General features: G+C 40.6%; 1 protein-coding gene across 6 annotated transcripts in view; it reads left to right on the top strand.

Moving 5' to 3' along the window:
• The window catches only part of WDFY4 (WDFY family member 4), a 146,595-nt gene that overhangs the window by 29,270 nt on the left and 91,402 nt on the right, over positions 1 to 25,923 (top strand). For 4 of the 6 annotated variants that reach the window (XM_075758327.1, XM_075758324.1, XM_075758326.1 and 1 more), the window contains 14 exons: positions 2,841 to 2,958; positions 9,184 to 9,398; positions 10,280 to 10,392; positions 11,343 to 11,550; positions 11,824 to 11,900; positions 12,597 to 12,815; positions 13,844 to 14,028; positions 17,618 to 17,849; positions 19,290 to 19,441; positions 19,970 to 20,081; positions 20,195 to 20,385; positions 21,946 to 22,098; positions 23,240 to 23,313; positions 24,150 to 24,311. In XM_075758327.1, the coding sequence (XP_075614442.1) occupies positions 2,841 to 2,958; positions 9,184 to 9,398; positions 10,280 to 10,392; positions 11,343 to 11,550; positions 11,824 to 11,900; positions 12,597 to 12,815; positions 13,844 to 14,028; positions 17,618 to 17,849; positions 19,290 to 19,441; positions 19,970 to 20,081; positions 20,195 to 20,385; positions 21,946 to 22,098; positions 23,240 to 23,313; positions 24,150 to 24,311 (2,211 nt within the window). The remainder of the gene's footprint in view (positions 1 to 2,840; positions 2,959 to 9,183; positions 9,399 to 10,279; positions 10,393 to 11,342; positions 11,551 to 11,823; positions 11,901 to 12,596; positions 12,816 to 13,843; positions 14,029 to 17,617; positions 17,850 to 19,289; positions 19,442 to 19,969; positions 20,082 to 20,194; positions 20,386 to 21,945; positions 22,099 to 23,239; positions 23,314 to 24,149; positions 24,312 to 25,923) is intronic. The other 2 variants (XM_075758329.1, XM_075758328.1) reach the window with 1 other exon arrangement.

Genomic DNA, 25,923 nt, shown 5'->3' with positions numbered 1-25,923 from the left:
GTGGGACCCACAACCCCAAGAGTTGCAGAGTTTGTGCTGAAGGTTCTGACGCAACGTGGGAGCAGGACTGGGCTCTAAGGAAGGAGTTGCTGGGAGTTGAAGCTTGTGTATAGTTGAGTCTGCCCCGATTAATTTTGGCTTTTCTGAAATAAAAATAAAAAATCAAGATTCCAGAGTTCCTGCAAGCCTGTGGTTCCCCTGATGCAGCTTCCTCTTAGCTGTACTCCATGCTCACACTTCCTCCTGGAGAAGGCTTCAGTCTGGGGCTATGCAGCTTGAAAAGAGGAACTTGAGTGCAGTTAGAGTAGGTATCCTGTGATGCTCCATCCTGCAACATGTATTTAACATCCCCAAAGAGGGGAAAAGGTGGTCCTATGGGAACCTGTGACTGAGACACAGGAAAATCGGCATTTTAACTGGATAATAGTCTAGCCCTTTACACTGTCCGGTGGCCAACGATGCTGCAAGCTGCTGGGCTGCAGGGCAATTGACCTTTTCGTTCCCATCTGAAAAACAGCCCTCTGTGTTCCTGCTCCTGCATTAATGTTTGAAGCACCTTCTGTGACAGATGGGGTCTCTGTTTTTCCTTTTGCTCCTGGTAATTAGAGATAGCTTGCTGCAAGCTGTGTTAACTGAGGCTGATCTCTCTTTGGGAAGGAAGCCCCTCTTCGTGCCCACCAGAATGGCTGCTGCAGCTGCTGTTACCACAGACTCACTGCGCTGATGGCTCTTCAGGTTCTTTGTGGCATCTCATTTTGTCCCCAAACCCTCTTATTTGTCTTGTTTTAAATAGCAGCCAGTGCAGAGCAGATTTGGGATTCACACCGTGATACTGGTGGGGTAGATGGAGTGGAATCATGGGGCTGACTGGATAGCCCTAAGGCAGGAGTGTGAGAGATGGGATATTTGCAGGAGTGAGGAGTTGGTATGTGGAGACAGCTTTTGTGCTAAGACAAGCTAGAAAATGAGGTCCTCTTGGGAAAACCACAGAGAAGGCTGGAGATAGGGTTTATATAATATTCTTAGAGGGGAGTGAGTGTGCAGTGCTGGCAGGAAAGTTGAGGTGTAGTTTGATGCTGGTCAGGGACTCTGGATTTTCCTTCTTTGCTCTTTATTAACAGCCCTGGAGAGTGCTAAATGTGCCAGGCAGTGCTAAAAAGTAAAACATCTACTTATAACTGTGGAAATGTCTTAACAGTTTCATTATTTTTTTTTTTAAGGATGACTTTCTATTATGGTCTTCTGATATTCACATTTTGTTAGCTCACATTTTACCTTTACTCCACATCATATGGATTATGAAAACACTCTCTATACCAAAGAAAAATTTCGAGATTCAGTGGTAACCATATTTCTTCAGTGTGTAATTTTTGGGAAGACTGCTGTGTTTTAGGAAAACTGGACAGACAGCTTGCCAATGTATTTTGACAATGCTAGAGATGGAAGTTTGGATTGGATTGAGAGTTTGGGAAGTCAATCCTTGAATACAGTGGCTTAGGCTAAAACTGCACTTGCTCTGGGGAGCACAGTTGCAGCAGGGAAACAGACTGAAATTTCAATCCTATTGATTCTGTGGGCCTGGATTTTCTCTTTAAAGGTGGTTAGGGTTTTTTGGGGGTAGGTGGAAGGAGAGTGTACTTTCAATGTGTACTTTTTTCTTGTTTGACGTTTAAAAACAAACCCACGTTCATATCAAGTACAGTTGTGTGTGTCCACACTGGAGCCACTGCTGCAGTAAGTATTTATACAAGATCTGATTTTGATTCATTACACAGAAAATACTGCAAATGAGCAATTTCTTTGAAAGTATCTTTCTTGAGGGTGCAGTAAGAATTATTTGTCACTGTGTGGCAGTGTGCTACACATTACTCGCTGCTCTCATGTATGTGATGAGCCTTTATGGAAGTGGTTAATGTTAAAGGAGGGTAAAAAGGCTGTTATTAGGTCCCTCGTAAAAGCTTTTTTAAAATGTTCACTCTTTTACTTGTACCCTTTGTTTTATACATTCCATAAAGCATTTTGTGCTTTATTTTTTCAATCTAATTATGGCTATTAGATGTCGCCTTTGCTTTTCTCACAAGATCTATTTGGGACAGATGTTTCTGATAGTACGCATCACAACTCCAGTTCAGAGGTGTACCCAGAAATGCTGATTATACTCTGAACATTTTGAGCCTGCAGTGCCTAAACTAGAGTTACTGCTATGCTGTGGCTTCATCTTTGAGATATATCTGGCCATAAGAGCACAAGCAGATCTTCTCTGTGGTAACTCTGCCTCAGTTCCTTCCTGTGCCTGAACATACAAAGGTGATACATGGCAAAAATGAAAACCGGTGGGAAAGCACAGATATTTAACTTTCACTAGTTTAGGCAGATTCTGGTGTTGGAAGGGAAGGGTTACATACTGATTTTATCAAGACTGTCTCATCTTTGCTTATTGCTATTATGGATTGCAAGTACTGAAGTTATTGTCTGATCAAAGTTACAGAATGCTTGAAAATAGAAAATATAACACTAGTTCTGGGCTGATGCATCAGAGAGATCCCTCTGGTTGTCTGTTCCTTTGCAAGGTTGTCTGTTACTGTTGCAAGTACCTTCAACGGCAAAGTTTGTTTAAAGAGGCTGCTGCACATCTTTGTGCATGTCCCTGAGATGTGAGCTCATGAGCAGGTTATGTCCTGTCTTTGTTACTGTAGGGAGGCTTCCAGCTGTTCCAGGTCATCTGTAGAACTTGTTTAGTTTCAAATGCTGAGCCTGATTACTGCTAGGAGAATTTAATGCTGTGTTCTGCTGGAACATTGTTGGACCCTCTTTGTTGTTGTTAATGATGATTATGATAGGTCTTATGCATCTTTTTCCTGCAGGTGGGAAATGGGAGACTGTGCCATTGTACATCCAGGTGCTGTCTGTGTTATGGTGAGATTGCTGCCAAAGCTGTACAAAGAAGGACACTCTCAGGTGAGTCTGAACATATCAAAGTGCTATCTAAACAATGTCTGCTATGTTTTTGTAGCTTCATTTCCAAGAATTGCTTACTCTTTGCAGATGTGGAAGTACTAAAATTTACCTAGAACACTGGCAGGAGGATCAGTGCAAATTTCACTGAGTCAACAGATGTAAGAACAGCAAAGGTTCTTGACTATCAGTTTGACTAAGTGTTGACTGATGCAGTGCATGGGTCTTGATCCCAGAATACTTACTGCAAAGGCACAAGTGTAGAAGTCCCTTGAAAATTGTTTAAAATATTGCTAATGGACTGAACAACCAGAACAGTCTGGCTCTTTAGGCTTAACGGTCCATAAACTTTCAATGCAGCTTAGAATCTGCTGTGCTTTGTTAAACCTTCCATACACACGCCCACTCTGAACAAGCATATTGCCTATATTGTATCGGCTATCTGGTCTAAAATACTTGAATACTGTTAAAGTATATATGGAGGGATTGAAATAAAACCAGATTGTTCATCCAGAGCTGTGGAAGGTGGGAGTGCAAGTAACTGCTGGCACATCCCAAATCTGTGTAGTGGAACCAAGCCATCAGCTAGTGAAATTTTGTTGATTAGAGTAATTAATTTCTGAAAAACAAGTAGAACAGTTAATAGTTTCTTGATGACACTCTCTCAATCCTATCGGAGTTGGCTCTAGGGCTGAGCTGTACGAGAGAGAAAGCCTCTCAGACCCTCAATAGATGGCAGTGTTCTTAAAAATATGAAGGGCTAGAGCACAAATTCCAGCAATTTCAGTTAGATATTTAAGTGTGTTCATCTTTTCTTCCTTTCTCACTCCTTTTTCCTTTAAGAAACTATTACTGATAGTGTTTGTTTAGTATTGCTGTTGTGAATAGGATTGCACCAGGCAAAATGGGACCACTGTTATCCAGGGTCCCGAGTCAGACTCTGGCTAGGAGTTAACACATGTCCTGAAGAGTTTTTCATCAAATGACCCACAGGATAAGGAAAAAATAGGATTTTTCTAGCTAATTCTCAGGGAGAGAATGAGTAGAACCTCGTGTTGTGTAGCTTGAGCAGTTCACTGATGCTGCCAGGTAGTGACACAAAAGGCTGGACTTTAGTACCTTTTAATCATAGCATATACTACTGCATGAACCCTTGTGAAATAAGGTGCTACTTGGAACGTGGGAGTCAGGCAAGTTCTGATGCAAAAGGTGGACTTCAATAGCTAGTGAAAGTGGGGAGCTACTTGACAGAAGGATAACAACTGAAGGAATTTTCCTTTGAATAGGTATATTCTGTCCTAAACAGGGTACTATTATTTCTTTTAGTGCAACAGTGTTTGACAGCTATATGAGAGATGATGAAATTTCTTTGTGGATGGAGCCTTTTTTTCTGCAGACTTTCATTCAAAAATCTAAAGGGGCTTTTTGCTGTGAGTTTAAAACTGAATGAAACAGTACATTTTTAGGAGCAATGATGAAGAACAGACAGTAACTCATCTCTTTCTGCTTGTTTTAGTGCTCTGATTTATTTTTTTTAGGCTCAAGTGTTCAGGAATAATCTGGAAAAATCTTTGGAATCAGTTCAGGTCATGTGCAAATCCTTTGCTTTCACAGAAATGACAATGAGAAAGCACTGCTTTTACAGAAATGTTAATAGAACTCAATAAAATTAATGTACTTTGATTCTGACCCTCAGAGATAATACCCATTTCCTGCCAAATTTGCTGTTTCTGAGTGACCTTTGCCAGGCCCAAGCAGGATGGGCTGAAGCAATGTTGAGCCTGTCAGCATAGCAAAAACACTAGCAGTCAGTAAAACAGGTAGCTTTGCACATCAGTCATTTATTCTGACTTTCTAGAATGACAATTAAAAGCTGAGGAGAACAGATTTGTGGTTGTATATTACTACCATTCCTAGGTAAGATCAAAAGTCATTTGAATGTCATATGGCTATGAAAATTTGCTTAAAAGCTTTAAACCCCCCCAAAGAGACAGTCTTTGAGTCAGTAAACTGTATTTAGAGGACATTGCACATATTCATGCTTAGGACTGGTGCTAAGCCATTTCCCATCAAACTGCGTACAGTTTGACCAAATACAAGGTGGATTTTCCTTTTATTAATATGCTGCCTGTTCAGTGAAGAAACATAGCATTGTCAGATGTCTCAAACTAAGTACAAGTGACATAGGTTAACATCCACTTTAGATATGTGGCTCAGGATATTCACAGTTTCCCCTCAAACATACCTCATCTTTGCTTGGCATTTTGGAACTGTGGCTTTTAAGACTCCAGAGTGTCATGCCAGATCTTTTCTGTTTGTGATGTCAGATAAGAAGGTCCTCTAGATCTAACAAGGCTGAGTAAGGGAAAGAAAAGAACTTTTGAGAAGAGAATCAAAGCATGATTCAGTTCTGTCATCCTCATGTGATTCATTATGTAAATTATCTATACTTTTGTTAAATAATATTATTGCTTCTACAGCTGGATTTGCCTTCTCTATTTTTATCCATGTCTCTCCTATGATGGCCTACTGTCATATTGACAGATGTAAAACTAAAACGTGCATAAATAAGGATTTTGCACCTTTTAAAAAGACCTGTTTTAAATTTAGCCTAAACTAGTTGTTCTTGCTGATGTTAACAGCATAACACTTTCCAAGTATTTGTACTTGCGAAAAACATAAATTCTTTCTAAACTAAGAAGGTCTCTGACATAGATATGGTCCACAGAAAACTGTGTGACATATATTGCTAATATCATTGCTAATGTAAGTGTTAATATCACAGTGACTTCCTAAATTATTGCACTGCATTGTCTGCACAAGGAAATTCTTTGGGTATTTGACCAGAGCTTCATTCCCCTTTGGGAGAAAGGAGAATGGACCAGAACTCTGGTAGGAGGAAGGAGACTAGAAACACCCTGGCAGTGGGTCCTCTAGCCTGGGTGGGTAGCTGAAGGAGCTGAGGACTTTCCTGCAGGCTTTGCTTTAGCCTTGTCTCCTGGGGGATTTTTCTTTGCTGAGCCTGTTCTGATTACAACATAACAGGTTAGGTTTTTATTAAGAAAATGCACAGCCCGTCTGCATAATCTTTTCCAAGGTTATTTTTTGGGCTTTTAGTAAGAAGTTTGCTTGTTCATTGATCAACCAACTTCTGAAGCTTTCACTGTTTATATGACCAAGCAATTTTCCTCCTGCGCTTCCAATCTCACATCCTGCCCTTTTATTTGTCCTGTTTCTTTTGCTATTCACTTTCTCTTTAAAAAGCAGCCAGCACCCCTGAAGTTCCACTAAAATCTTGGTAATGTACCCTGGATTGCAGAGATAGGAACTCTGCCAAGAGTCCCTGGCTAACTATACTGAAGATCATTTTCTATTTTGTGTTGTTTTTCATGCAATGGTATCATTTATAAGGTGGCGCACAGAGAGCTTTACCTTCCTTTCAGGTGTCTGATGAACATCATATTACACCACTGCACAGTTGCTTAGAAAAATGAGGAGGAATCTTTGCATTCAGCTGATACTGTGTGGGGGAAAAATACTGCAACTAAATGTAATTTAGCAAGCGAGAGGTCTGTCAGACCACCAGAAATAACAAAAGGATTCTTAACATTATGAAGAGATTTTGTTGCCTGGCTTCAAACGGTCAGGACTTGCCAGTGTATTTTCTCTAGAAGGCAATAGTAGCCCTGGTATTTATATGAGGAAGGCTCTGTAACTTCTCTTACACACAAGCTGTACCAAGCGTAAATGTGAAAAGCCCGATGGAGATGATATAATTTATGTGGCATTTAACTAGGCCCTATCTAGGTTATGTTTTTGGAAAAGTAGAAACAGTTCACACAATTCATAGTGGTTTTTTTCCCCTGTCTACTTGCAAGGAGTGCATGAACACAAGCTATTCTGTAACTTTGTAAAACCTTCTATACATACTGTCAGCAAAGTAAGCTTTGCTTGTTAAGGTCAGTGGGTGAGAGTTAATCAGCAGAATATTGTGATAGAATGGGAATGTGCTTGCAGCTGGGAACTATGCATCAGGAATATGAGCTGTGAGGAATTTATGAATTTTTTTAATAGCATTTTAAGGGAAAAAATTGCACAGGTGATTTTCAGAAGTTACTCAAACTCTCTACAGACAATGGGTTTTAAGCTGATGGATGTCTATCTTTTCTTTTGAAAGCATGATTTAAAAATTCTGGGTCACTTGGAACTTTTTGAAAGCACTACTTTCAATGCCTTGGTTTCTTCATTAGTAAAACTAAACCTCTGTGTTATATTAGGAAGTTAATTCTAATTTTCTGTGAAGGGCTGCTAGCTTTTCAAGTGAGATGTGCTCCTGTGATTGAAAAGTAAGTTTGCTTTTTCCAATTGCACACAGAATTATTGCTGTATCATTGTTAAACCTAAGAAAATTACATTCTTTCGAAATGAACCCATGCTGTCAAAGGTTCAAAGTTCTTGTTCATCTTAAACATAGCACAATCATTTTGAAGACTAATAACAGTGAATTAAATTCAGCTACCTACTTTTGAAACTATGGGCTTTTAGGAGTAAGAATCTGGGAACTACTTAAACAGATTGGGCAAATTGCTAGGTGACATTTTGCCCTTAAGACTAATCTGAGGCAGAGCTGTGAGCCCAGTTACATTCTAACTGCACCTTCAATATCCTGATTCATGGTGCAAGTAGTATGTGTTAGGAAAATCAATCCATGCATATAGAAACAGACAGCCTAGTTTCCTGGCCACCATTAATATTTCCCCTAAAATCTCATTTTACTGGAACTAAGATCCATGAAAACAGCACATTTTATTCAAAACAAGGCAATACCAGTATTGACAAAGCTGCTAAGCTGAGGAAAACAATCAATTTTTTGTATGCCATTATGCTTTTATTAGATTTATTTTGGAGTAAACCAGTAGTTTCACTTAGTCAGGACCTGTGTCCATCTCTGTTTTCGTAGTAGCTTTATACATCCAGATACTTTCATGCATCCAGTCAAAACTGGAGTAAGCCAGTAATTAAAAGATCCAAAGAACTGTAAGTGAGGCTGTAGCAAGAAGTTCCTCTCTGAAGAATATCCACAGTTTAGTCTGGTGGCTTATTTCTGTATTTAATAAGATGCACAGTGAAACTTGTGTCACTGAGAATGAACAGTCATTCAGAGGGAAGAAAATGTTATACGAAGATCTCACCCTTCAGATAGCAATAGTAGTTGAGTTTACGAAAACAATATGTATGTTGCATTGGGTGTGCTAGTATTATTGCCTAAGTGTTGCAACTGGGGCTTTTGGTTGCCGAGCACTATGAAAACAAATTACTTTTTGGCTTTGAATTTTGTCCTGTACTGGTTTAGAGTTTGGTCTGGATGCAAGAGAGCTGAATTCCTCTTTATACTTAATAAGCTAAGTTATTCTGAATCCAGTGAAGTTGCTTCTTATTCATGTTGTATAATCAAATCATCAAATCCCAAATCATCCTAATCTGCATGTCTGCCACCACACTTTTCTTTAAAAGTTTTTTATAGATATTTCCTAGAAGACCACATGAGAGCCAAAGAACTCTTGGGGGTGAGGAACATTTCGTCTTTATAAGACTTGTACTTAAATATATGATGCATAGTTAGTTTTGTGTGAAATCTCGTTAGGTCAAAGGGGTAGGCTCCATTCCTAATTGGGAACAAATTACTTTAAAGTTAATTTATGAGAATTGAGATATTTCTTTAAGGCCATTAAGAAGCAATAGTGAAGTAAAGCTTCAGTTCAGCAAAACACGTAGAGAAGTGTTTAAAATTGTTTCATGATATTGCTAGATACAGTTTTGTTTAAACGGTGCTTTTAGAACGAAGAGTAGATCATGTCAATATGACACTACACATGCTTAATGTTAAATACGTTCTGAGTTACTGTGTTGGTCTTGGAGCTTATGCCTAATAACCTGTACTTGGTGGTGGTCCCTTCTTTTGAATGAGAGCCAATTGTACTCTTCCATCACTACCATAGCATGGTGGTGGGAAAGGTCAACTGTGGACAGCCAAGCAGCTACTCAGATGGATATAAGCACACTGTTCAAGTGCAGAGCTTTATAGAATAGTCATACAGTTGCATTTGAGCCTCAGCCTTAGAGGCTTCTTTCTGGGCCAGAGATTTGACAATTTGGAAAAGAAAAAAAAATCTGTCACCATGTACAGTATTAGTGCCAGCCCACTCACTTCTTCTGTGTCTGTTTCAGCTTTCACAGGAAATCCAGTGTGCTGTGGTTGATCATATCCAGTCCCTGGTGAAGTCAGAGAAGAGTCGCCAGGTGATGTGTGGATCTGGCTTGCTGAGCACCATTATAACTTCCTGTCAAGATGCCTTCCGTGATGAGAGCCATCCACTGCATCTGCCCCTCACTAGAGTGTTTGAGAAGCTTGCATCACAGGCTATTGCGCCAGATGTGTTAAGGTATCAGATTGTATTTAATGGAACCAATTTGCTTTAGTGGTTCAAAGTTTGTGCAATAATTGGATACTTCATGTAGTGCTCTAATTCAGCAAGACTCAGCCTTTTGTTTCAAGTCTCACTTAATAGTACTTACATATTGATCACAGGGTATATGCTTAAATGACTTACTGAAGATGGTGTGAGTCTGTAGTGTTCTACTGCATCATCTCTGAAGGAGTTGTAAAGCCATTTATGAATGGTAACTAAGTAAGTAATTGCAAACCAAGCAGGGCTATTTTCTCTGGGTATTCATATGGAGAAGCTGTTTCCTGAAAAGTAAAAGTGACTTTCTCTTAGCTCAGATCCATGTCAATGACAGATGCAGAAATAAGAAGTGTAGTCTTGTTTCTCAGTCTGTGTTGTTTCTACTTTTTTTATCTATAACAAGTACTAGGCATGAGAGTACCTGACAGAGATCAGAGTGCAGATGAAGTTGGATATGCAGTGGAAGATTGGATTTATTTTACTCAAAAATGGAACAGAATTTCCTAAAAGAAAACAGAGAGAAAAAAAATCAAAAAACAAAGTAACCCCTCCCCCATAGATCTTTTTCTGAAAAATTAGTATTATTCAGAAGTATTGCTGAAGGAAATAAACTTTCAACTTTTTTAATAGGAAAACCTTGAAAGGGGAAGTGTAAAGCAAAACAAGTATTTGTGATGATACAATGGAAAACATTCCTTCTGTTCTATTTGGGATATCTTTAAAATTTGGTATCCACTAAGAAAGTTGGTGTCCAGAGAGCTGAGCTGTATTTGCATGGTTGCTATGACTCCAAAGTGTCTGGCTTGATTGTTTTCCTTTTTTGGTTGCCTTTTTTTTTTTTTTTCTTCCCACATTAGGCAATTTCTTTGGTTGGGAGGTTCTCCGCCACTGCCTTCCAGGCCCAGCACAAACAAGACTGAGGCCCTTTCATGTCAGGGGAGTCATTCAACTAATGCAACTTGGAATGCAGGTAAACACTCAATGGACAACCTGTTGCTGATACAGTGACTGGGTTATAGATGCAAACTGCTGTTGGAGTAGGTTGCTCCAAGAAAGTCACAGTGAAAGTGGAGTATACCTGGATGTCTTAGACTGGGTATTGCCCAGGTTGGGTGATACTTAACTGACACTGAGAGCTGATCTAATGACCAGCAGAGATCAAATGATAATATGTGTACTGAAGTCAGATGCTGATATAGACTCAGACTTTGCTGGATCAGACATGGAAGCATATAAAAATACTAATCATATTCCACAAACCAAGGGGAGCATTTCCTGGATTTGCAGCATGTTTTCCCTGTGGTTTATAGCTAGAAATAAAGATGTGAATAAAAAGCACTGCTTTTCGTAATCCCTAGGATATCCTAGTAGTGTGCCTTGCTTATGCAGGCCATTCTCCATCCAAGTCCTTTCTCTGTTCTAACATATTTTGCAGGTGAAAAGCTACAGTAGTAGTATTTGGTGCTTAAACTGTTCTCATGCCTATGAGACACCTGATACAGCATAGTGCAAATTTGGGTCTTTGGTTCTTTGCAGTCATTCTTCAGATCCTCTCCCACATTCTGCCATAACCATTCCATTATGGCAGAATTGAATGGTCTGTGTATAAGAAAAATGGAACCAATGGGTCAGGAGCCTTTTTCACTAGAAGTGAAGTTTGGAGCGGCCTGAAGATGTGTGGAGAAAAAATATGGCTATCACTTCTGCAAGCTCATCTCTCCTGCCAGCCTTCCATTTTGAAATTCCCTCAGTGCAATATTTTTGTGTATTGCTGAGGATTTCTGCAGGCTGCTGAGGATGTGTTATTTGAAGAGCATGTAGCACTGTTCCTAGCAGTGATTAACTGAATACGGGCAAAGTCTGTGACTGAAAAAGGTATTGCAGACACTGATCTTGTTAGGAACTATGTTGATCTTGTAGGTTCAGAAGAGGACAAGGTGGACAATAAAACTGATCCTCAGACAATTGTGCCTGTCAGCAGCTCTCCTTGGGTGTCTAAGGGATCTACACTGGCACTCCAGACTGCAATGAGTCTCATCTCCATGACGTCACCTCGAAACTTCCAGCTCCGCAGCACTGCTTTGGCTCCATCATTTGTGGAGTTTGACATGTCCACAGAAGGATACGGGTATTGCTGCTGTTGCTTTTCTCTTTAGCTGCTCTGCAGTCTCCAAGACCTTTTCTGGACACAGCAACTGATCACTTCTCTCTGCATCTTAGTCAATCCTTGTGCCCTATTGCCGCCTTCCTTGCAGCAATGTTGCCAACCTGTTTTGTTATTGTCTTATTTCTGATAGCCTAGACTCTGTCTTGCTACCATGATTCTGCAGTATTAAGTCACTGGTGACCTCCAGGGATGATTTTATGTTTCTTATGAATGGGTGCTTGCTTGCTTTTGCAGGTGTTTATACCTCCCTACCTTGGCCACTGTCATGGGACCCAGTGCAGAGCAATCTGTCTCAGGAGGAATCGGCATGGGTAAGCACTTTGACTCACCTACAGCTTCCTGAAAGCACTGACTTTGCAGCCCCACTGAAAGCATTCAACATCTGTAAGAAATGACAGCAAGTAAGCTGTGTGTTTCAATACACTTCTGTGTCTGTGTCCCAGACCAGCTCTGAACTGTATAACACAGACTGCTTACCAAAATGCGGTATCATATGCAGCTTTAATAGTGTGATGCATTAGCAATACAAATTTAAAGCAAACTGATTAGAAAACATTAACAGGTAAGAGCCATCAGCTTTTAGGATAATCTCCCACAGAAAGAATAGAAACTGTCACTTAACATGAAATGGGATTCTCATATAGATCAAAATCCTCTATTGGGTGAACTGAGAAATGGCTGTACGTTTTGCTTCCTGAATTTTGTGAACTTTGAAAAAACTTGTTTCTGGCTCAGTGCTTCCCAATTGATGAGCTCCATGGTATGGAAATCTAGTAGTCATTTCTTATCAGTTGGTTTTAGGTCATTTATACATGTGCACACACTCACATCTGCGGTCTCTATAATATTGAAGATAGGTAGTGAAATCTAATAGAACAGAATAGAAATTAAACGTCATATTCTAATGTTGGTTCTTACATGATTTGGACTACAAATGAAACAGCAGTTTGCTGATGTCTGCATAGGGAAACCAACTTCCTTACTGCCTCTTTATTTCCTGTCTACAGGCACCAGAATGTTCCCTCCCCCAAGTGGCCTGACGCTCTCCTGCTGGTTTCTAGTTAGCAAGTTTGGTTTGGTGCACAACAGTCACCCACTCCGTTTCCTCACGGTTGTGAGGCACATGTCAAGAACAGAGCAAGAATTTGTTTGCTTTTCAGTAAGCTTCTTCCCACAGGACCGTTCTTTGGTCATTTCCACAGAAGAAGTGGAATTCCAGCCACTCGGTAAGGCTCTTCTCAGTCAAGGTGCAGTGCTGTGTTCTCTGATTATCAGGAATTTTTCATTAACAAATTTCCTCTTCTTATAAGTACCCAGGACATTAATGAGATTTTTTTTTTTAATCTCTTCAGTTTTCTTCTGGCAGCCTGTTATGATTGTAATTCTTGGTCATATTTCAGTTTTAAGTTTGCTGTAGGCGTTGAGAATTATTTTGTGACCTGCAATATATGCTGAAACTTATAGAAATTCTAAGGAAAACTTTTGAATGTCAGTTATATGGTTGTGTGCAGTTGGGGCTAGACTTGAACCACCTGGTTGCTGCCTGTTCTGTGTGGCAGTAAGCAGGTTTGGAGAGTAGGACTGAGAAGCTTGGGAGTGATCTAGCTTCCTAATCAAACAGCTCATTTCCTCTTTTCTATCATATCAACCTATTATTTTTTTTTCCTTGTTGACTTTTATCCTTTTTTCCTTATTGAGTACAGTAGGTACTTCAAATGTGAGTGTGATTGGACATTGCAGAGGAGGTTGGGAGTGGAGTGGGAATAGTAGCTGGGATTTTTCATGCACAGCTGACATTGTGTGACTGCTCTGATTCCCTTAGATGACATTAAATATCCCAGCTTGCCTCTTCATACAAGCTACAAATTAATGTAGAGTTTTATCATCTCATGAATTTGCTAGGAATTTTTTTCTGTGTCAGCTAACTCAGTGAATATTCTGAGGGATGGTTCTCTTTAGAATATGTTAGCTTTGTCCTAGTTCAGTCTAGTTTTGCAGCATTGAGACAACTAGCAGATGTTATTTGGGAGTATGACACACTGTATGCTGGAGGGATCTTGAGAGTTGTGTAAGTCTCAGGTCCTGATAATAGACCTTCAGGGAGTATTTTAAATACATTGAACAGAATAGCACCAAATTACTCTATACCCACAGAGAGTCATGTTCTTTGTGTCACACTTGATGGTTGTGTTCCAGAGGCAGGGAAAGAGAAGAGAGACTTTCTGTTGACTGCCCCCTGTTTTTGCTGTTACAGATATCATGGAACCTGAGAGTGAGGTCCTAAATCCCTCCCCATTTCCAGGGCAAGTCCAGTTTGGCTGTGGCAAGCTGCTGGTTACTGGCCAGTGGCATCACCTCACAGTGACAGTTGCTAAGGAAGCAAAGAAGAACTGCATTGTGTCAGCTTATATAAATGGTCAGATGCTTGGCTCTGCAAAGGTAAAGATTCTCTGCATAGATCTTGTGCCTGACGTTTTGCCTTTCATTGCTTTTCATTTTCATCTCCCCATGCACTTACCATGACTTTTCAGTATTAACCTGAGGGACGCAAAACATGGCGATTTGCGTATATAACATGTGCCACACTGCACTGTGCATGAGTGGAGTCAGAAATCAGTACAATCTAGGCTGTATTTTTGCTGCTTTTCAGAAGTATGTTATCTTATACTGATGCTTTGAACTAGTTCCCCTCTCCTCCCTCAGCATGCAGATAATCAGGGCAATTTAGAGTGATGCCACTCATTTGAGAGTTGGGGTTACCTAGTTTGCAGGTAGGTCAAGGTTATGTTGTTGAAATTCAGTTTTACCCTGTGGTGGGTTGACCCTGACTGAGGGCCAGGTGCCCACCAGAGCCGCTCTATCACTCCCCTCTTTCATTAGACAGGGGAGAAAAGGTACAATGAAAAAAAAACTTACGGGTCGACATAAGGACAGGGAGAGATCATTCTCTAATTATCATCACGAGCAAAACAGACCGAACTTAGAGAGGGAATTCATCTTATTTATTACTAAGCAAAACAGAGTAGAGGAATGAGAAATAAAACCAAATCTTAAAACACCTCCCCCCACCCCTCCCATCTTCCCGGGCTCAACTTCACTCCCGGCTTCAACCTCCGCCCCCCTCAGCAGCACAGAGGGACGGGGAGTGGGGGTTACGGTCAGTTCATCACACGGTGTTTCTGCTGCTGCTTCATCCTCAGGGGGAGGACTCCTCTCATCGTTCCCCTGCTCCAGCGTGGGGTCCCTCTCACAGGAGACAGTCCTTCACGACCTTCTCCAACGTGAGTCCTTCCCACGGGCTACAGTCCTTCATGAACTGCTCCAGCGTGGGTCTCTCCCACGGGGTGCAGACCTTCAGGAGCAGACTGCTCCAGCGTGGGTCCCCCATGGGGTCACAAGTCCTGCCAGCAAACCTGCTCCAGCGTGGGCTCCTCTCTCCACGGGGCCACAGGTCTTGCCAGGAGCTTGCTCCAGCGCGGGCTTCCCACGGGGCCACAGCCTCCTTCAGGTGTCTCCACCTGCTCCGGTGTGGGGTCCTCCACGGGCTGCAGGTGGAATCTCTACACCCCCTCATCCTCCCTCCATGGGCTGCAGGGGGACAGCCTGCTTCACCATGGTCTTCACCACGGGCTGCAGGGGGATCTTGCTCCGGCACCTGGAGCACCTCCTGCCCCTCCTTCTGCACTGACCTTGGTGTCTGCAGATGTTCTTACATCTTCTCACTCCTCTCTCTGGCTGCAAAAGCTCTCTCTAACTGTTTTTTTTTTTCTTTCTTAAATATGTTATCACAGAGGCGCTGATTGGCTTGGCCTTGGCCAGCGGCGGGTCCGTCTTGGAGCCGGCTGGCATTGGCTCTATCAGACACAGGGGAAGCTTCTAGCAGCTTCTCACAGAAGCCACCCCTGTAGCCCCCCCGCTACCAAAACCTTGCCACGCAAAACCAACACATACCCTTAGGCCAAAATTTTCTGAATTTACTAGTGATTTTGAGGATCTCTGTTTACGCTCAAGACTTTCAGAAGTTGTCAGCTATAAAAAGTACATCTCTGATCAGAGAACCCTAAACTGAAGGTGCTTTGGAATTTAGGCTAAAACCTGCAAAAGTGACGAGTTATGTAGGGAGCCTCCATTTTTGAAGAATGGCCAGGTAAAGCAGAAAGGTCACAGAGAAATAAGCTTCTGTGACTGGCTGGCTCTTTGCAGGAATCCCAAGATGGATAGAATTTCCTCAAGCATCTTACATGGGCATGTTTCAAGCTGTCTTCTGCCTGTTACACCCATTGAACAGTCAGCTGATGAGTCAGCAGCCTTTTTCCCACTGGCACTCTAAGCATTCAGGAGCAGATAGATGTTCCTCTGTGTTAGTTCAGTGCATGAGATAGCTCTTGAATTAAAATAATACTTCTTTTTTGAGTTAATAGAAGTAAAAGAAATGTTTCAATTAGAAAATTTGTAAATTTCAATGGTATCAACTCAGAGTTCATTGCAAATATTGGCATAGCTATTATTTGCCCTTATCACATTTCTTGTGATCTTATTGCATAGAGTTCTCAAATGGTGAATTTCTCAGGTTGCATGAGATATCACAAGAAAGCAATCCCAAGGCACCTGAAGGGTTCATAATGTACAGGATAAATGAGAAGAGTCCCTGGTTTACATTATTATCATCATGCTCCTGGTTTTGAAGCTAATCTCAAATTATTTCTGAGATTTGACTTTTGGATTTTGAATGCTCCAGGCTGGCAATGTTGAAAATGCAGCCTATTTCTGTTGCAGCTCTGGTTGGTGTGGTGTTTTTTTGGTTTTGTTTTTGAATAGAATTCTTCTATTAATGGAAACTTCTAACCTTGGTCTCTTCCTCCTTCTTCCCATATTTCAAATCAATCTCAACACATGCAAAGCTCACTTGTGTGTTTTATACTTCCCTAGTAAAAGCAACCTGTTTAATTCCAAATGTTCTCTTTCCCATACTTGAGAAAAATGATCTGTCTTCTAAATGCCTTTTGGGACCTATATCCATTTCAAGAATGAAAATTTAATTTAATTTGCCTTCCTTCAAATGAGACTGAAAGTCATCAATAAAACTAGGCCTAAGCATTGCAATTGATTAAAGAATTCACAGCAAATGTGTTTAACATACAGTGAAACAGCTCATAATAAATAAAACAAGCATTTAGTAAATAAAAGATGGTCCCAGTGCTAGGGTCTCTGACATGATGCAAGCCTTCATCTTGATGTGTACAGTGAAGAAAAGATTGTGTAAGAAATTAAAATTGCATAAAGGTTGTTAACAATACCAAAAGCTATTTTTGGGTGGTTGAGCTGGGGAGGGGTGGGGTGGGTGAGTCACTCTGTTGCATCAAACCTAATATTTGTTCACTCAAGTATCAAGTCCTGCCTGCTAATATTGACCAGCCCTATCTTCTACATCTCAGTAGTTCAGATATCAGTAAGTGCGAGTCTCTCATCCTAACAGCAAATTGTTCGTCAGGGCTAAGCCCTGAAGTACAATATAGTTTCCCTATACCAAAAAAATTTCCAACTAATAATAGATTTAATTTAAGAGGTTGAATCCTTATTTTGATACCAAAAATAAATGGTCCAATTTCCTAAGCTATGTCACTTTAATTGAAGCTAACTGATGCACTTGGACACTCTACACTCTTCAAACTGTTTATTCTCTAGGTGCCTAGAAAAAGGTGCAATCTGTAACTTGATTTTCTGTGTGGAAAGTCACAGTCTGAGTTATGAAGTTGAGAACCGGAAAAAGAAGTCTGGGGTCAAGATAGGGTTTTTCTTTGCCAACATTTGAAATTATTTTGACAGTGTTTTTTGAACAAAAAGTATGCTTGAACTCTCCAAAATGCTTATGTTTGTGATTCTTCTGAAAGTCCAATTTCTAAACCGTAGTTGATAATTGTGTTGCATAGCTGACTGAGGAGAGAGGTGGCAGACAGTACTTTCCAGGGACAAGATCTTTAGGCACCCTGAGTCTATTGTATTGAGGTGAATTCTCCCTCTGTTGCAGATGCAGTATCTCCAGCCCTTACCTGGTAGCTGTATTTCCATAGAACCCTCTTCCTTTATTGATGTCTATGGGTACATAGCTACTCCTCGAATTTGGAAACAGATGTCCTCCTTGACCTGGCGCCTTGGCCCTACATACTTGTTTGAAGAAGCCATCTCTGTGGGAACCGTGGAGGTGATTAATAAGCTTGGCCCACAGTATTGCAGCAATTTCCAAGCAGTACAGCTTCAAGGTATGTAATAATTCTCGTATACACCTCTGTTTGTCAGGACAGTGCTCTCTTCTTATAATCTGCTAATAGTATTCCAACTGTGCCTAAAGCTTGCTCTAAAAGCCTGGAACTCTGCATTACTGAGTGTTGTACAAGACTGTAGTAAGATACCATGAGGATCTTGTAACATACTGTACATTGGGCAGAAAAAGCAGGGCAGGAATCAAGCAGCAGAGATGGAGAGTAAAGAGGGATAACATGTTCTTGAGGAGATGTAAGATGGCAATTTCTGTTGGACAAATATTAAAGCAGCAGCTTTAACTAAGACATTCTGCATTTATGGCTGCTACAGGAAAAACATGGCAGAAAGAAGCATCATTTTTAATTGCAAATACCTGCAGAGTAGGAGAGAGCACAGGGGAGAGAGGGGTAAGAGAATAAGTTACATTCCATTTAATGAAGAGGCTTTTTAACGAAAGTATACTGTTAGCTTCAATTATTAAACAGGCAGACAAAACATTTCAGGTATTGATTACTGTTTGTTGAACAAGTAGGACATTCAACTCTGTACTAGAGCTTGGGATGAAATGGGATCGTCATCTCCTATTTGAAAAGAGCACAATAATCTCACCTGGTGATGCTCCATCCTAAAGCAAAGTGAAAAGACTGTCTGAAAATACTCCTTCAGAATGCTGTCTATCTAGACAAAAAAAAAAATCTCCAAGTCAAGTATGGGAAAGGATTGTTGAAAGAGAAAAATACTGTAATATAGCCCTAAAATAAAAATATTATCTATAGAAGTCAGAAGGATTTTATTTTTGAAGTGTTGAGACTTCATACAGTCTGGGATTTTTGTTCTCTGCACACTGGTCTTCCCAGCTGGAATTTAGTACTGATCATGGATTGTAGCCATCAGACTCCAGCAATGCTCTGATGCAGGGAAGTCACAGGGTACTATGATGTGATCTTGTCATTGTGAAATGATATCTCTTTCTCTTCCAAACATTCCAGCCCCCTGCCTTGTTTTTTCCGGGGGTGTGGGAGGTGAGGGAGGAGAACAGAGAGGGAAGGTGGTACCTAACATCTCCCTATTGCATCAAAACACCCAAAGAAACTTTTCTAATAGAAATTTTGACTTAGTTTCAGCACAAAACCCCAAAACATTATGGTTTATTCCTTCGAATGGATTTATGACCTTGTTGCGAACAGCAGTTTGAATTGTTTCAGCAATGTTGTGTCCCATCTCACCAGTATCTCATTGCTTCTCACTAATCAGCAGTAGCTGTGCAGAGGCTTAGCCATAAGTCCATGTCCTAGTGAAAGGGAAACAGGTCACAGCAGTCTTGGGGAATTTACTTGTAGTTAATTTTAATGAGATGAATTCTTTCATCTGCCTCTCTCCTGTCTCACATGTTGAGCATACAGAGTTCCTTCAGCAGTTCATAGTCTCTCTTGTTTTAGGTGAGGACAAGTACAGTGATCATAATCCTACATCTCTGGTGGCAGAAGAGAAGATTTCTTTTGGAATCAATGCCATGTGCTCATCTCTCACTACGGTCCAAGATATAAAGAGCTCCTACAATGAAGTAGATGGACGGCTGATTGCCAAAGAGGTCACTAATTTCCCTCGTTTGTCTTAAACACCTTTTCTCTTGTTTCTGATTTGGTTTCCTAGAGCAAAATTTGTGACTTTGTCTTTGTTGTATACCTTCAGTGATTAATTTTTTTTCTAGCTTCTCTTCCCATTCCTGAACTCCATTCTACTCATGGTTTTGTTTTCAAGTGTAGAGAGGAATAGATTGGACAGTGTGAATAAGCTTTCTTGAAACAGCCAAAGAAGCTATAGTTTTCAGCTCTAATGATAATTTGTTTCCGTTTGATTTCTTAATGCTTTCACAATGACCTTGCACGTGCTATTCTAGCATTCTTGCCAAGCCAGGCCTACTGACGTGTCAAAGTAACGGGGTTGTGGGATATTTCAGTTGGGTCAATGTTTGTTCTAACAATCAACTTGGAAGGAAAAAAAAAATGTTTTTCATAGTCTAAAAGTAATAAAATCTAAAGTATTAGAGTGTCTACTTGTTAGTTTTTGTCTCTCCATACTACCACAGGTTTTTTAGGATGTCTTTTATCTGTTTCAGATTGGGATTAACTCTCGGGACAGTTCAACTCCAATATTCCTAGCTAAGAATATTGCTGCACACCTCTCAGGTTTCTTGCGGACTATTGGGTCAGTTGCTGTGGGCCAATATGGTAAATGCGCTATGCCTTAATATCTCATATTTTTTAAGAGTAGGGCCTTTCTCTGTACAATAACAAATTTAATCCATGTAACTTCCTGGTAGAGTAATGTTGCGATTTCCTAGGGGTAAGAGTGTTCCAGTCCTCTCCAGCAGCTACTAGCCTGAACTTCATCGGAGGCCCTGCCATTCTCCTGGGTCTCATTGCTATGGCCCGTGATGACCATACCATGTATGCAGCTGTCAAAGTCCTGAACTCCATCCTGAACAGTAGCCCAATGAGTGAAAAATTGATGAGGCACATGAATGGATACCAGGTAGATGCTCTTTTGTTCATTCATTCTGGTTATATTCTTTCCCTTGGAGCACCTTGTTCCAAAACCTGTCAGTGGCAATGAACCAATGATGTGCTGGCTATTAGCGCTTATGGTTGGAACTTATGAGATCTCTGAGAGAAGGATACAGGATAGTGTTATAAATCCTGTGCTTACAATCTCCAGGAACTTCTAAAACAGTATATATGCTGATGGGAAGGTGAGGACAGGTGCCTCTTGGTCAGACATGATCTAGTAAACTAAGTAAGCCAATGCAGCAAATTTGTGAGTGACCCACCCTTCAACTTTTAGCAACAAACTTCATCCCTCCCCCAAGACACCACTTCTCAGGCAGGTCTGCTTCCTCCCCTTGGCTCATCCAGCCTAAGATTCCTCTTTACAGTCTGCCCAGTGTAGGGCTGACAATGAATTCCTGTGACTCAGTCTTCACTGTGTATTAGGAATTGTGCTGATATAAATAAGTGCTCATTAGGTCTGTCCTAAATTCATCTTTCAAACCTGAAAGCTGTGCAGACTGAAGAGTTTGGTTGTATTTAAGCACTATATCTGTAATATTGGCTGGGTTAAGGCTCAAGTGTGAAGTTTCAGTTCAGTTTCATTTAGTTTATGCTGCATAGGCTAAGCAGAGTCTTATGGAACAGAGAAGACTCTTTAACAGAGATGGTTCCAAACAAGATTCTTAACATTAGGGCTTCATGAATGATTTATTATAAATTTTCCATTTTCCCAATTTGTGAATTGTTCATGAACTGATCCTGATTCATATGAATATATTTATCATAATTAAATATTGTTTGCCCAATCCTTTCTTGTAGGTGAATGCCAGCCTTTAGATTGTGTACGAGCTGTTCCTTTCGACTTTGTGCTAAATAGTGTTCTCTCCACATGACTGATCATCATGTTGTAATGGAGTCATTTTGTTCTTTGTTTGTATGTCTAAACATCTTTTTAAACAGCCAACTAATAAAAACATCTTGATACGTGTTTTCAAATGAACATCTATTCATCCCAACATATTTAAAATTTAGTGGCTTTCTGAACATTTTTCTCACTGTATCAGGAATCCATTGAATAATCAAAGACTCAGTTGAGAAACTGGCAATGTTTCACACAAATGTCTTTTCATTTGAAGAAGTCAACATTACTTTTTTAAACTAACACCATTTGCAAGCAACTAAGAATGCAGCCATGAAAAACAGTGTACAAAATCTACTGTGGTTATTTACAATTATATTTGTATGTTGCTTTTTGTAAATTTCATTCAACATAATATGGCATGTATTTTGCTCCTGTTCAATGCTTCAGAGTTGTCAAACTCCTTTGAAAACTTACCCTTTCACTTACTGCACACAATTTTATGCCTGGACTAAAATCTTCACTTTCTTCATGATGCTTATGTAAGATGTATGCATGCATGACTACTACAGTCAAGTAAACTGCATTTGTCTTGAATTAAAAAATAGTGTTAGATATATTATCTTATAAATACAGATTTATACTCAGCAGATACTTAAGTCTTTTTTTTGTTTGTTTTTTTTTCAGTTGCTGGCATATCTATTGAAGAGGAAGACACAGCTGTTAAACAACAGGATTTTACAGTTAATGTTCTCCCTAGTGGGCACAGCTGAGCTTGGCTTTGAGTCTTCCGTCATCAAGAATTATAGTGCATTCCAGTATGTTCTCTGCAACTTCGAGGTAAAACTGTTGATGTTACTTTGTGGGTTTGGCTGTGTTAAAGATGGTTTTATAGTATGAGGTTTGGTTTGTTCATAGCACCTTCTGGATCCAGGATTTGGGATGAGGTGGTGTGTGGTGATCTTCCACACTGTAGCTCACCTGGAGAGGTGGTAGCTCCTGGAATGGCAGATCCTCTGTCATCATGGCTCCCCTCTGTGTCCCCATGCACTTTCATAGAGTCATAAAATTATTTAGGTTGGAATAGACCTTTAAGATTATCAAGTCCAACCATTAACCTAGCACTGCCAAGTCCACCACTAAACCATGTCCCTAAGTGCCACATCTGCACTCTACACCTCTTTTAAATATCTCCAGGGATGGTGACTCAACTATTTCCCTGGGCAGCCTGTTCCAATGGTTGACAACCCTTTTGGTGAAGAAATTTTTCCTAATATACAATTTAAACTTCCCCTGGTGCAACTTGAGGCTATTTTCTCTTGTCCTATTGCTTCTTACTTGGGAGAAGACACCCACTCACTATGACCTCCTTTCAGGTAGTTGTAGAGAGTGATAAGGTCTCCCCTCAGCCTTTGTGTCTGCAGACTAAACAACCCCAGTTTCCTCAGCTGCTCCTCATAAGACTTGTGCTGTAGACCCTCCACCAGCTTTGTTGTCCTTCTTTGGACACGCTCTAGGACCTCAATGTCCTTGTAGTGAGGGGCCCAAAACAGAACCCAGTGCTTGAGGTGTGGCCTCACCAGTGCAGAGTACAGGGGAACAATCACTTCACTAGTCCTGCTGGCCACACTATTTCTGATACAAGCCAGGAAGCTGTTGGCCGCCTTGGCCACCTGGGCACACTGCTGGCTTATATTCAGCCATCTATCAACCAATACCCCCAGTTCCTTTTCCACCAGGCAGCTTTCCAGCTGGAGTGTTCCTGCAGACCTTGAGGGCCTACTCCTAAGGGCTAGCTCAGGAGCAACAGCTCCTCACACTGGCAGGGGTTTTCCAGTGCCTGCAGGTTGTCATTGCAGAAACAACTGAGAGTTTATGATGTTTATCCTCCCTGAACTACTTGTAACTGTTTCTCTGTCACAGGTTACTGTCCTTTCAGCTCAGCAAAGCAGTAAAACCTCTGCCTTCCTTTATTTTACAGCTTTGGATGAAAGCACCAGAAAATCTTGACCTTGCTGTTTTTTCACATCTTGTGGAGATCTTGCAGTCCTCCAGGTACACAAGCTAGTGTTTGAATCAGAAACATCTGGGAGAAGCTTATCTGTAACCTGAAGCTGGAACTGTGAGGTGGATAGGGTCCAGTCCTAGTTGGAACCAGTGGACTCTGGGACTAAATCATTCCTATGTTGTTCTTTCAAGGATGGAGTTAGTGATTTGATCAGCCCCTGAAATAACTGTGTGGCCAGACTGGGAAAAGCTGTATGGTGACCTGGTTCACATGGATCATTGCTGTACAATGAAAGTTAATATGTCTGCTGGGGAGGGGAAATCTGAATGTTTGAATTGAGTTTGAAATAATAAATAATAAAAAAATTATAAGTGAAGTTGTGTTTAAAACCAAAACAAAACAAAGGAAAACTTTTTTATAACAGTATACTTTCTTAATCAGCTGTTCTAGAGTTAAACATATCTGAAAAGACGCAGCATGGCAAAGTGTCTGAGTAGAGCAGGATGCTAGATTCCTTCTTTTTGGTTCCAGAAAGCTCTATGCAGAGCTGTTATGTCCCTTGCTGAGTTTTACAAGAATAGCATTTATTACTACCAACTCACTGCTTGAAAATTCAATAATGTTGTTTACTTTGAACTCATTGAAATGTTAGCAGTTTCCAAGGGAGAGGGCAGATGGGAAGGGTGGAGAACACACAAAGAAATCTTCAGATCTCCATTGCTGACACATACTCAATTTGTCTGTGTTTGAAATGTTGCCAAGGCAACATTAGAAGCCAAAGGTGCAAAGTATCAGTGCAATCTGAGAATCCTTTTAGCTGAAATGAAGCAAATTTGGTTCTTTCCAGTAAAAGCTTTTAATAGTCCCTGTGCTTTTTTTACAGAGATGGATGTCAGAATGCTGCAGTTGCATATGAGGTGCAAATGGTGCCCAAGCTCATTTTCCTCTTCAATGATCCTGAAATCAGTAACTGCAGGATCACTGTGGCCTGCACTATTCTCTCCCATCTGTTGCAAGGATACTTTAACACAAGGGATATTGTCAGGTAACCTTCAAGTCTATACCTTTTTCTCAGTTTCCAGATGAGCTATAGTCCTGCGAGTGTTGGAGAGAGCTTTATGGCAGAACTTCCCTCACCTCATCTTTGGTAGGAGGCCCCAGTTCTTTGGCAACTGCGGGAATCCCCACTGATGAAAAACTTTCCTGTCTTCAAAACAGAGTTCAATCCAATCTTATATTTGTATGAGGACAGGTTGGGTGATGACCCTTACAGTGATGGCACAAAAAGTCCTGATATGACTGGGACTACTCAAAGTCCGCACTTCATATTTGGATTCATTAAAGCCTGCCCCTGAAGTACTGCAATTGCTATAGTATTGCAACTTGGCCCCAGTCACCTACATATCTAATCCTGTTGGCTTGGCTTATATCCCAGTAACTATCCTTTTTGTTCCTGAATTTGAATCAGTTAACATATGTTAGGATTTCATGAAGCAAAGAATTTAAATCCTTATTTGCTTTCCACAGAATGTAAACACTGCTCCATTTTATATTCCCAGTCTAGTTACATCAGCCGTAGCCTATGAACTGAGGAAGGTCCATGTGGTGCAGTCTACAGCCACCTAACTCCAGGGAAATGCACTGCACAGATGACAGTTCTGTTTTTGAAGCTCTTTTTCCAAATAAAATGTAGAAACATAGTTGCAAGTTGAATGCATGGTGTCTACAGTGAGCTTTTAGCTCTGTTGAAGAGTATGAGCACCTCAGTTACTGTGGAGTAAGATCATAAGTGAACTTAGTGCTTGCCAGCTGTTTTGTAGAAGTACCTGTATGTAGTTTCCTTCCATGAGCTTGTATGAGTTAGCCTAGTCTTTTTTCATACAGGTGTGAGTAGTGGATTTAGTATATCAAATTTGCCATGTGATAAGGAGCGTGAATGAGCATTTTTCTTAAAATATCATGATTTGTTATTCCATGGTAATTTGATTAGTTGTCAGGCCCATGAGTGCTGAATGAGTGGATAAAGATAGTCCCTATTCTTCCAGCTCCAGGAGAGCAGAGACTATAGCAGGCTCTCAGCAGCACTGCACGGCACTGGAGTTTCTGTGGGTCCCAGGCTTTTGACACATTTAACAGAGATTGTTGTGTGGACCGTTCCTGCAGAACAAGTGGTGTTCTGTCCCTTAATACATATGCTTCTTACGGGCAGGAGGAGCTTATGCACTTTCACTAAGTGTGTATTTCACGTTATCTACCCATAGAACCAGGTAATGTGGTAAAGCAAACTACAGGTGAAGAGAGATTGCCTGTCCTCCTCCCTGAGTACCTGCTGAGATTTCTCTGCTCTCCCTTTATGTGCTTGGAAACCTAGTGGTGATAACAGTGATATCTGAATGCCACAGGCAGTTCAGAATCTTTTGTATGAACAGAGTGCTTAACTCAGTATTGTTTCCCTCATAATGAAAGATCTTTAAAATCAAGAGATAAAGAGAAAAATGTTTCTATAGTAGAAGAGATACTACTTTCATTTGTAGATAGATGTCATTTCTATTTGCTTCCTAGTTTATGAATTTTTGCATTCCTATTTCAATTCTATTTCTGCAGTGATTAGAATTTCCAATGTTTGTTGTTAACAGTCATCGTTAATGAGTATTGAG

This window comes from Balearica regulorum, chromosome 7 (assembly GCF_011004875.1).
Source record: "Balearica regulorum gibbericeps isolate bBalReg1 chromosome 7, bBalReg1.pri, whole genome shotgun sequence".
NCBI lineage: Eukaryota > Metazoa > Chordata > Aves > Gruiformes > Gruidae > Balearica > Balearica regulorum.
Note: the sequence above shows the minus strand (reverse complement) of the source record. Positions and strands in the feature narration are given on the sequence as shown.